The sequence below is a fragment of the Anguilla rostrata genome, chromosome 7, assembly GCF_018555375.3.
Source record: "Anguilla rostrata isolate EN2019 chromosome 7, ASM1855537v3, whole genome shotgun sequence".
Taxonomy (NCBI): domain Eukaryota; kingdom Metazoa; phylum Chordata; class Actinopteri; order Anguilliformes; family Anguillidae; genus Anguilla; species Anguilla rostrata.
In genome coordinates, this window is record NC_057939.1 from 12,290,892 (window position 1) to 12,303,391 (window position 12,500).

A 12,500-nucleotide genomic window follows, 5' to 3' on the forward strand; every position below is an offset into this window, starting at 1 on the left:
CAAAATGATATGTTTCAGGTCTTTTAAAAATATTTTTTTCTTGAAAAATTTTTTATATATTGCTCATTTTTTAAAGATCACTCACTCCATGCGTTAAAGATCACTCACTCCATGTGTTAAAGATCACTCACTCCATGCGTTAAAGATCACTCACTCCATGCGTTAAAGATCACTCCATGTGTTAAAGATCACTCACTCCATGTGTTAAAGATCACCCACTCCATGCGTTAAAGATCACTCCATGTGTTAAAGATCACTCCATGTGTTAAAGATCACCCACTCCACGCCTAGGTTGAGTACTGAACCCCTTTGGCCATATCCAATGTCCAGCTAATACACTGCGTCAAGTCTATGTCGAGTATAATTTTCCGTGGCATTAGAAGGACTGCTGCGGCTAATGATTGTGCTAGCGGAGGGGACAGGGCCTCCCGCTCAGGTCAGGAGGGTGTCAGGAGCTGAAACAGAAACACCTGCCACGCCGCGTCCCTGCACTCCGCTCCGCTCGGGGGAGGGTGAAGCGGCTTTAGCGCTCTCTGGGAAACGCGAGCCGTATGTCACGCTCGCCGCGGCGCTCCCCTAATCCCCGCCCGAGCGGGCGGGCGGGTGCACGCGGGGGGGGGGGGGGATTACTGCACCTGCCGCGGAAACAGCGTGGGCTTACGGGGAACGCTTCGGGTCTGAAAATCCCAGCGTGCCAGCTCATCCCCGCGGAAAAACACCGCGCTCACGGACTCTGCTGCCGGACAGGAGGCGGGGCCGCAAGGGCGTCGCCAACTGACTGACTGGCGCCGTCTCTCGTCCAACCACATACAACGGAGGCGTGTCCTCCACAGGTAAGGAATGTGAATGCTTGGTCGGAAATATCATCTTAAAGGTGTCCTTTCAGCTCAAACGGGAAGCAACTCCATCTCACAACCCTCCACAGCATAACTCATAACTGACTCTAACACTCAAACACAAAAGCTAAAAACCACAAATTTCACCAAAGTACCAAAAGTACGAATAGCCAGCTTAAGTGTAACAGTGACAGTAACTTACCTGTGAGAGAGCCAGGGTCATCACAGCAAGACATGCAGGAGGAAAAGAGAAAGACAAGGGTTAGATTCTTCCTTACTGAAGTACTCAATGTCACCATACAGTATATATGTACCCAGAAATGAGAAACACACAGATGTGCATTATAAAAGCACAGAAACTCTACTGCACACAGCCACAGTGAAGGCCACTGCATTGTACAGCAAAGGTACCAGGCAGCGCCTGCTAAATTCCTCACTGCTTTAAATAAAATACCGGCATGCATTTTCTTCCACTACAACCGCTGCCCATACGTCACCCTCCTCCACCCCGCATCTCCTCTACCTCAAGTCTGGATTTTGGCACAAAATGGCTGCTGTATATCACCTAGTCGGTTTTAAAGTATAGATGTAAAAGACTCAAAAGCTGTAACAGGAATGTAAAACAGTGCTTTAATAAAAATTATTATTATTAATAATAATAATAATAATAATAATAATAAGAATAACATACTCCAGTAGGATGATAACCTTCTCAGTGCCATTTTCTCCTGACACAGCCTCCAAATCAGTTAAGCAGTTAAGCAGCAATAACAGGCTGTTGTAGGTTATGCTAAACCTAGGTATGTTAAACCTAAAGGTCAAAGCCACCTGAGATCCTGCAACAGGAAGAACAGCAGGGCGCAGTGCAGAGCATCACTGCTTTAAATGGAATGTCAATTTAAATAATTACAGCCTGATTATAAAAAATACTATTATAACAATTCCTATTATTATTATTAAACCCAGTGAATTTCACTGTTAACACAACAGTCTTGTAGAACAGCACAAAGTCACAGGTTGAGCCACCTTGAAGCAGTGCTCTGGATTATTCTCACACACAGTGGTGAGATTAACAGAGCTGCTCTCAGCTGAAGGACAGAGTTCATATGCATCCAGCCTACACCCCTTCCAGCGGGGGACAGAAGGCCAGGCAGAGCAGCGTAACTCAACACTGCCCTCTGCTGGTGACTGCGGAGCAGCAGACCTCCCCAGGTCTGCAGATGTGTTTCAGGGGGCTGCTCATGATTACTACCTGCTGAGGGCCTGTGGTTAAAGACACACATCTGACGAAAGATGAGCATGTTCAAGAGGGCCTGCCCGCCCCTCTTCTTTGGATGAGCGCTTAAAATAAGGCACACAGTAGAAAGAGGTGTAATTTGTAGTATCTGCCAGTGTCTGGTTACTGAATCAGAACAAAGTCAGGTGAACACGTATCCAAGCTTTGCCACAGATGTGAGGAAAAGACAAACCTTCTCTGGCCTCTTCTGCATTCGTTAACCTATGAGGATAAAGCTACTGTTTGTATTGCAAGTTGTGGTGCTAAATGCCAGGAAAGTAATAGGCCTGGAACCCACACACAACTGTTGCTCAATAATGCATCGACCGCACTGGCCTTGGACGAGTGCGTCCCTGTGCACCACCGGTGGTTCAAACGCGGTCACTTCATATTTTGTAATTTTGAGAACAACTGCAATGCGTGGGCACCGTTCCTCTCCACCGGTAACCGAATCACCAGAGATTTCATTTAATCAGGAACAGCAGATGCTCATGACTACTGGCTTCTCTTCAGGCAAATCAAGCAAGTCATCGCTGAAAAATTAGATTATATAGCGCTGTGAATCTTCTGAAAAGACGCGCTGGCAGCAAAACACATGCGGCATGCAGAAACCCTCAAAAAAGCATCCATAAACATTATTAAAAATACACAAGATATTGTTTTTGGACTGGTACCGCAAACACCTGGCCCCCTCTTCCCTGAGGGGAGAAATCCCCAGCCGATCCCCGTCAATTTCCGCGACGTCCAAACACCGTTAAGCGCAGCGGCCGCTTCCCGAGGTACTTTACGGCCCTAACCGAGCGATTCGAGCGACGCGAACCGATTGCAACTCTGTTATGAATAACACACACAGGCCTCATAAATGAGCCGCCTGCTGCGCCAACCGTCAGGGCCATGTTCTACACAAAGGGAGCTCAATTACAGAGAGTCCAAAGAGCAAGCGTGGGCGCGCTTAAAGAAAAACACTGCGCAGGGGTCAAACCCAGTCGTCAAGACGTGCTAGAACTGATGTTCAAATGTGTGCCGAGTCACGCCTACTTTTACGCTACATTTATTAGACCACTTGTACATACAACCCATTTGATACAGCTGGATTATCGCTACGGTCATGCCAGTTAGGCACCTTGCAGTGGCAGTGCCCCAAACGGGAGTCAAACCAGCAACCCTCTCCACCGTTATTATAGCAGGACAGCCAGGCGGATTGAAACGGCTCTGGCCTGTGCACCGAAAGCGCTACCAGTGCGCGCCAGCCGCCAAACCCGACCCCTGAGCGACGGCAGGCCGGGGATTTCACTCCGTCGTCTTTACGTTTGCAGAACCTTCAGCCGCGTTTTCCTGCCTGAGGCGCACATAAACACAGCTCAGACACAGCGGGCCAGGAGGCTGGGTAATGGGCCTGCTGGTCAGTAAGCAGGGAGACTGAGCATTTTTCACCGTAATGAAATGACTGACTCAACGCCGACTGCCGGCCCCACAGAGACTGCTCCCCTCCCGTACGGAGACAGCGCAGGCCACTGGGGCCCTCTGCTGACGAAACGACGGCATTGCACCCGGTGAAAAATACAGAAAATATACAAATCGGCAGGGAACTTCAACTGCTGTGAATTGGAAAATGACTAGCCGAACAAATGAAAAAGCATACGAGTATGGTTTTACAAACAGATCCCAGAGCGTACTACACATCTAGCACATGCACGGCACTGGCAAGTGTATTTACGCTGCATTCGCCCAACGCACGCTGAACATCACCGCACACGCCTGCAGGGGCTGCTCTTACATCGCTCCACGCGACACCGTCTCTTTCTCTCCCCCAACACCTGCCTGTCCCGCAGGGCAGCACCTTACAGTGAGCCGATCCCATCACCCGCCGGCAGGTGGGAAAAGCCACCCTCAGCTCTCCGTAATTCAGGGAGAATCAGAGATGTTTGGAAACAAAGTGGCGCAGTGACGTGCACGCGATGATTAGAAGCTGGAATGGCAGGTCCTGCGCCTGGAGAGACGCTCTAATTAGGGGGTTAGGAGGAGAGAGCGGTGGGTGGTGTGAATGGGGGATGGGTGCGACCGCCAGACGCCCGAGGGCCACGGCGTGTGGAACGGGACCGCAGAACAGAAAGAGAGGAGAGCGGCACAAACAAGCAGGCGCAGTCTGGAGAGCTGACAGAAAACCGCTGATTTGAGTTTGGGGGGGGTTTCTCCCCCCCTCTCTTTTAATCTGGGATCTGTGAACCTCTCTGAGTTCGCAGCCCTGCTTCCTTCTCAGCAGTCAGACAGAACTTAACGTGCGTGTCGAAGGGGAAGCTTTGGGACGCGCGGCGGAGGCAGATGAGTTTCTGAAAGTAAACGGCACACGACGGCCCGGCCCGGCCCGGCAGCTCTGCTGAGAGCTAATCCAGCGAGCGTCATCCAGACACGCTCGCCTCTCACCCACCTGAAACTCATCTGTGAACTGTTCCTAACCTCTGCAGCTGAAACAGACAGACAAAAAACACCCACCTGCTCTTCCAGAAATAACACGATTAGAGTTTCTAATGAACCACAGGAGCACAAACATGACGGGAGGAAGAAAAAAGAAAAGGAGAGAAAAAGAAAAGAAAGCGATTTAGACTCTTGAGGGGAAAGGAGAATGTAAAACTGAGACTGGCGGCAGGGCCGTAAGCCAGGAGAGGCGCTCAGACACCGTGGAGGGAAAGCAGAGGAGAACGCAGGCAATTACATCAGAAAGCTGTGAGATCCCGCTCACACACACACGCAAGTAAACACAAAGACAACACACACCTCTACCACACTACACACTTACACAGCCACCTCAGCCACACACACGCACGCAAGTAAACACAAACACACACCTCTACCACACTACACACACGCACGCAAGTAAACACAAACACACACACACACACACACACACACAAGTAAACACAAAGACAACACAGACCTCTACCACACTACACACACACACACACGCAAGCAAGTAAACACAAACACACACACCTCTACCACACTACACACACACACGCAAGTAAACACAAAGACAACACACACCTCTACCACACTACACACACACACACACACACACGCAAGTAAACACAGCCACACAGCCACCTCAACTACCCGTACGTATGCACACACACACACACACACACACACACACACACACACACACACACACACACACACACACACACCTCTACTGCACTACACACACACACAGCCACCTCAACCACAAGCACCTCTACTGCAAAACACACACACACACACACACACACAAACCTCAACCACACACACACACACACCACGGTATGACCACTTTGTGACACACACACTCTTTCATGGATCAATGCAGTGCCGCACTCCTCACATTGTAGGGACGAGTGGGCGGGGTCACTGTCGCTGTGGTCACTTTATGGTGTACATGCATGCGTTGGAGCATATGCACCGCCAACAAAGATTGACACGCACACACTCACACGCACAAACCCCCCCCCCACACAAACACACACACACTCAACATACACAAACATCCACACACGCAGAGGCTAGGCGCAGTTAGCCACTAAACTGACACTGTAAAGCTGAGATGTATTCAAAGTACCCAGCGATTTCCATACATCCTCAATGGATGGCTGCATTTCCCTCAATTCCTTAATGTCCTCTAATAGCATTTGGTACTGAACACTATTTCTGGTGTGTGTGTGTGTATCTGTCTGTATATGTGTGTATGAAATAGCTTGGGTCTGTTAAAGTAGCATTATCCACAGTGCTAGAGATTAAGCAGTCTACTTGAGTGTAAATGCTTAAGTACGTGCAGGTCACTCATAAGCAAAGAGAGGGCTTCTCAGTTTCCCATTCTCCAGACTGCATAAAATCAGCCGGCTCGTCTCTCCCCTCCCTGATTAATGCAACCAGTACAAAGACGGCTACGCGTCGGACATATTTTTCCCTTTGATAAATTACTCCACAGGTAAAAATGAGTTGTAGTCGGAAAGTTAAATTACCCTCAGAAATTGCTTTCAGTCGATATTCCACATTAATCCAATACACACGGGGGGGGTGGGGGGGTGAACTGCAACATGGCTGACTAGAGAAGGAATCGACACAGCCACCAGATCCACCAGCAGTGCACAGAGCAAACAGCTTTTTAGGTGTGGTGTCTCTCTTTGAGCCAAAATGTCTCTCCCACGAGGGAAAGGTGAAGGGTCAGTGTGCACTCTGTGTGTGCGGCAGCAAACATGCCGACGTCGGCCATATTCGCGAGCGCACCATCAGTCATCAGCACGTCATCTCCCGAGCCCCCCCTCCCTCCGCTCATAAGAACGCCACAGAGCACACACTGATGAGCAGGAAGTGCACATCCTGTCCCACAATTCCACTCTCAGCGCCCACAGCCCGGCCTTTCCCACGCTGCGGCCAGCCCGAGCCAGAGGGCTTGGGAACTGTCGTCAGAGGGAGGGAGTCAGCGCCAGAAAGAGACGGAGTCATGAACTGGAGGGCAAGAGTCATAGCAACACCGCAAAGTGGAGTCACCAATCAGAAAGAGGGAGGAGGAGTCTCAGCATGACAGCGACCGAATCAACAGCACAAGAGGAGTCAGGGCAGCTGAGCAGAGGAGTCACAGCCAGAGACAGATGGAGAGTCCTAGCCAAACACAAGTCCAGTCCAGGCCTGGTGAGACTCACTATGGCAGCGGGAGTCATAGAAACCCGTGAGGAACAGCATGTGCAGCCATGTCTGGAGTGACCTCACATTAGCAGGGGGTCTGCAGACACATGGCTATGCTGCAAAAGACACGCCCACTGACCTGTCATAATGAGAGGAATGATGTTACACCTGCAAACTGTGGAGCTGAATGGATCAGCCAATCATTAGAGGGCACAGAACACCCACACAACTCACCCCGATTGAAACTAGTGCGTGGCCGGGCTAATACCCATAAAATAAACTCCCACTTTGTACAGCATACCTTTATTTATCTAAAATGAAGATCAAACATTAAAAAAAAATTCAAATACATTTTTCGCCCTCTGCTAAATGCAAATGCAAATTTAACCAATAACTTCTTCAACCGTGCGGAAAAACACATTCAAGCGGGCGCCGAAGAGCAATCAGCACCAGAGCCTCCAAACTGCCTGTGATCAGTCTGACACTCATTTAGCCGCAGAGGCAGGTGCAGCGCTCAAACAAGCTTTTACAGGCGAGAGCGCGGGCAATGTCATCGCCGGGGCGACACCAATTAGAGGAGAGGAGAGGGGAGGGGAGGGACGGGCCCATGCTTCAGCCTCCGCCGGGACTTCTGGGTATTCTGTGCGGGTTCGCCATAATAACTTGTGTCAAAACAAACGCAGCGCAAGCCGGGATCGGCCTAACGAGGCCGCCGAGCTCAATCGGGCCGCACGCTGTACGCACGCGTCTGTGAAACCGCGCGGCCGTCGATGCGTCGCGCGACCTCGTCGCAGTTCGACCGCGCGGTATTTTTAGCCGCCGCCCCCGCTCGATGATTGCGCGGCGGGGTTTTGAGCGGCGAGGGGGCGATTCGCTCCCACTCAGCGCAGAATCTCTTCAGCTAGACGGGACTTCCGAAAGCCTCCTCTCCAATCAGCGCGGAGAGCCTTCTCTGAAGAGCCGGGCGAGGGTGACACACAGGACCCGTGTCCCTGTGTCCCATCACCAGGCCAGCTGGCTTTTCAACCAGCGTGACCCCAACACGAGATAAACCAACAAAGATGTCCGCCGCCACATAGCCAACACACTTTTTTCTGGAAGAACTGCTGATTGAAAAAGCCAGTGAGGGAATGGGAGTCTTGCAAAAAATCAAACCTGAATTTTTACACTGTAAAACTACTCCTGAGCAACTATGTCACCATGGCTACCGTGACATGGGTTCAGCTCACAGCACTCTTGGCCAGGCCCTTGGGCTGTGTTTCTTGCGCCCCCACCCTTGTACACCCTGGGGTTGTTAAAGCGGTCATTAGCAGCCGATTCCCCTCCATATATCACAGCTACACACTGCAGCCTCTGAGTGAGACCACAGCCTGGAGCCTGGGGAAGCCAATGTGAGCACCTGCTCAGCCTGCCTGGAGGATGGCTGATGCCTAATGAGGGACAACCAAAAACTACAAAACTACAAAAAAAATAAATAACTGACCAGGAACTGTTTCTCTCTCTCCACACTTGCTGAAAATAAGCAAAAACAGCAAAAACAAAAGTTAGAACATATTTTTTTAAACCACAGTGCTGAAAAAAATGTTTTATTCATATTTAATTACACAAGGCCAAAAAAACGGGACAATGGAGTAATCCACGGAGCAATGGCAGCGATGACTCTCATACGCTAAGTGTCTCATTAGCACTGATGGCGTCAGGACGGGTGTGACCGGCACGGGGGAAGATCTAGAGCCGTGTCTGAGCCCTGCTGAAAACATCTCCACAGAACCATGTGGCATGAGCGAGCGGTGACATCACCTCCATCTGTCCCGCTATCAACCATTACTAAACTATCCCTGCTTCCTCCCTCTGACCACATTAGTCATCCAGAGCCGAGCCAGTCACGAAACACGCACGCGCACACACACACACACACATGCACGGGCACACACACACACACATGCACGCGCACGCGCACACACACACACACGTATACGCGCACACACATGCACACACATGCATGCACAGGCGCACACACACACGCATACACACACGTACACACGCACACACACAAACACACCTCATTCAAAACTAAGAAATCGATAAACAGAAAACTGGCAGACCAGAAGCTTCCAGCCCTAGCAGAATGTGTTAAGCGTGGGAGACAGAGCCCTGCTTCTGGGCCGTGTGTGTGTGTGTGTGTGAACCGCTCTGGGAGGCAGACAGGGAGCCGAGAGGTGGCTCCAGGACAGGAGCGCTCGGCGTCGGAGGGGGGCCCTCTGCATTCAGAGAGAGGTGAGACCCCCCCCCCGCAGTCTCTCACCGCATTACTTCACACTCACAGTCAGCGCCCCCCCCACCCCCACCCCCCCCGAACCTGACTCCACATATTAATCAGCACAACTTCATCAGCACTGATTCATGCCGCCGCAATCCATCTCTCAAAATTGTTCACTTTCCGTGCGGTGCATGATGGGAATTCGGATGCGAGAGATTATCACAGGACTCATAAAAGAGCGTGTCAAGTTTGGTTTCTCCTTTTCCCCCCCTCCCCTTCAACTCCTTCATTTCCCACTGATGTGGAAGTGGATCTTTGAAGTCTGAAATCTTCCCTTCCTGCCTTTGCATTTTAATTGGAATCTAATTCTGAACAGAGTGAGCGGCGGTCACTCCGGGGTGAGCCGCGGTCAGCTCGCCCGAGCGTTCTCGGCTGGCTGCTGGCGGTTCTGAAGCTCCTTCTTCTTCATCTTCAGCTGAAATGGGCTCCACCACAGGGGTCGCCCTGCATCCCCCGAATGCACAATAACACCCAAAAATCACCTGTCCACCCAAACGACCTTCCCGCCAAATCCATCGCTGTTCCGGCAAAACTGTCCAATCAGAACACAAAACCGCACTTGGCCAGCCGTGATGAATGAGGGGCGCTAGTGTTTTAGCAGACGTCTCTGCCATACGGATGCTAATACGGCTAACACAGCGGAGCGGCATGGACTGCTCCCGGGTTTCCCCCAGGCATTAGCAGCAGAGACGCTGCGCCTCACAAGCGCCTCAGCAAACATCAGAGAGAAATCGATGACGCCTCGGACTCCGCCCCCACGGGAGGGGACAGCAGGCACGGCGGCGCCACTTAACCAAAGCGACATCCTGCAGCCGTGTTTCACCAGGCCAAGCGGGCTGCACCAAACGAACACCACAAGCTCACCCCCTTCACTCCGCCTCTGCTTACCCTCTGAGGCACGTACAGCTCCACTAACTACTATCCTGGGAGGAAACCCTGCGTTCCGCACGCACTGCACAATTAAAACTGTCCATTCTGTACGATAGCACGCCCAGGTTGAACGCACCAACTTCTGTCATCTGGGCGTTAGCTTGTCACCAAACTGAAAAGCACTTGTTGAATGAGGCACAAGTTTCCCCAAAATGTCCACAGCAGCTCTTCAGCCCAACGCAGAAGTGAATCAGATCAGTGTCAACAGCCTGGCAGCCACATTCTAACGGGGGACAGCTCTGAACGCAGCACTGCTTCAGAGCGAGCTCTCTGCCCTCACACACCAGAGCTGCAATTAGCTGCAGAAAATGTTTGCTCATTACTTGGCAGTAATGAAAGGGGGGGATAAAGACTGGCCAACATTACGTTAAAGTGCACCAACCGATTCCATCTGCTGGAGATCTTCAGGATGGATGTCAAGGAGTTAGAGCGCCGCTTTTTCCCAGACGTTGCCGGGAGCAACACACCCACGACTGTCAGGGAGAACGCGCGTCCTCCGCCCGGGTGCGAGTTTAAGAGCCCCCCCCTCCACAGGAGGGAGGAACGCCGGAGGCCGTCGCGGGCCCGGTACGCGGGGGCCGCGGCAGTGATGTCAGATGGGGGCCACGCCGCGGTCCCTGCCCCCGGCTCCGGGCCAAACAGAGTGAAGACGCTGGAAAACGGCTCTCTGGTTTGCTGCTGCAGAATCAGCGCGCCTGAGGAAGAAAACGCAGGCCGCACTCCACAGCCGAGGCGCAACTGCAATCAGACTGCATTTCAGGATTTTTATTCACGGGCAGGGAGAGAGGGAGAGAAGGAGAGAGGGAAGGAGGGAGGGAGAGAAGGAGAGAGAAGGAGAGAGGGAGAGAAGGAAGAGGGAAGGAGGGAGGGAGAAAGGAAGGAAGGAGAGGCAGGAGGGAGGAGGGAGGGAAGGAGGGAGGGGAGAAAAGGGAAGGAGGTTTTTGAGGGAGAGAGAGGGAGAGGAGGGGGGAGGGCCACAGAGGGAGAGGAGGGGACAGAGAGGGAGAAAAGGAGAGAAGGAGTTGAGGAAGAGAGACAGAATGCTAAGCGCCTCCTGCTGAGGAAGCAGAAGACAGTTTAACCCAAACTCTCATTCATTCCCGACACCCAGGCCAGAAAAACAGGCCCAGCTCAAAACTGCGCCTGTGCACTGCCCTCCTAACACACAGGCTATTTTTACCCCCTTTCTGGATCCGGGCTCAGGGACTCAGTGCTCATAATCCTTAGCGAAATACAGGGAAATGAAAAAGAGAAGCCTAATCTCCTTCCCCACCGTAAGCAAACTTTCCTTAGCGCCACAGCGCCTGGAGAACACTCCTCAGCGCACCAGCACGCAGACGCACAGAGGCCCATTCAAAGGCCCATTCACTGCCCTCAATGCGGGGAGGGAGGTTTGACACATTATCATTGTGATTTACTCACTAATCCAGGGGGGCTTACGCAGATTATATTTCACACCGTGCCCACTTAACAAATCTGGACGCCGCACAGAGGCAATTTGGGGCATAATTGCACTGAAGACTGCGTTAGCAGCGTCGCACCTGGGCACAGAACACGGTTACCAGCCCGTGTGCCATAACCGCGGCAACGGCGGCGTTGGGTGAGGATGAATCGAGGGTGAATTAAATCCATCTCCCATCTACGTGATAGGCCGGAGGTTTGACTGACAGGGGCGGGCGATGCTCCGCCCCTGCTCTGCCTCCCCTGAACTAATACCAGCAGACCGCCACCAACACCTGATTTCACTCAGTTCCATCGATTGGGGGGGGTGTTGCGTGATGTAAATTCGCATCATTCATCCGTAAAGCTCGTGTTGAAAGCACGCTGGCTCTCCTGGAACATTAGCCAGCATGGAGAACAACCCTGAGCATTCGATATACCCAAATCAAATTGAGAAGGGAATAATACACAGACAAGGGAAATGGAAACGGTGAAGTACCGTGGTTTCGCATACAACCACAGAAATCCTCTTTGCACTAGGCGCGGGAACACTGGGGACGGTGTGAGACCTCAGCCAATCACAGCCCCTTCCCACAGGAGGTCTATTTGCAAATAGATTCTGTACCAGAGACTGGACAGGGAGTAGCCTGCTTTGTTCTCCACTTACACAGAAAAATCAATTAACAAGAAGATAAAATGCGCACATCTAGTCTACTAAAAGCTGCTGTTTTAAAATACATCAGGCAAACTGCTCATTTAATCAATGTAAAGTGTTTATACCGCCAATGGAATATCACTTAAACAGCTGCATCATTTAAGATGGCACTGATTAACTGTTAAAATCATGACGCTGCATCATCTCCTCACTGGCGCATTATTGCCTAGCAACAAACAGAATCATTGTCTTGAATTCTTCAATAAGTGAGGCTGAGTTACCATGATTATATAAATGCCCAAGATTCCGCATTCTTGCATACAGTCGGTACAGATATTATTCCTATGATTGGTATTAATAACTACGGAAGGCAAAACGCATCAA

General features: G+C 51.3%; 1 protein-coding gene across 19 annotated transcripts in view; it reads right to left on the reverse strand.

Annotated features, from left to right (window-relative positions):
- Window positions 1-12,500, reverse strand: part of plekha5 (pleckstrin homology domain containing, family A member 5) — a 166,202-nt gene that overhangs the window by 106,267 nt on the left and 47,435 nt on the right. The window contains exon 4 of one of the 19 annotated variants that reach the window (XM_064342851.1): window positions 71-1,038. The exons of the other annotated variants lie outside the window; for them this stretch is intronic. Coding sequence (XP_064198921.1) covers window positions 1,035-1,038 — 4 coding nt within the window. The 3' untranslated portion in view covers window positions 71-1,034. Of the gene's footprint in view, window positions 1-70; window positions 1,039-12,500 lie in introns of those variants that run through there. 19 annotated transcript variants of the gene reach the window in all.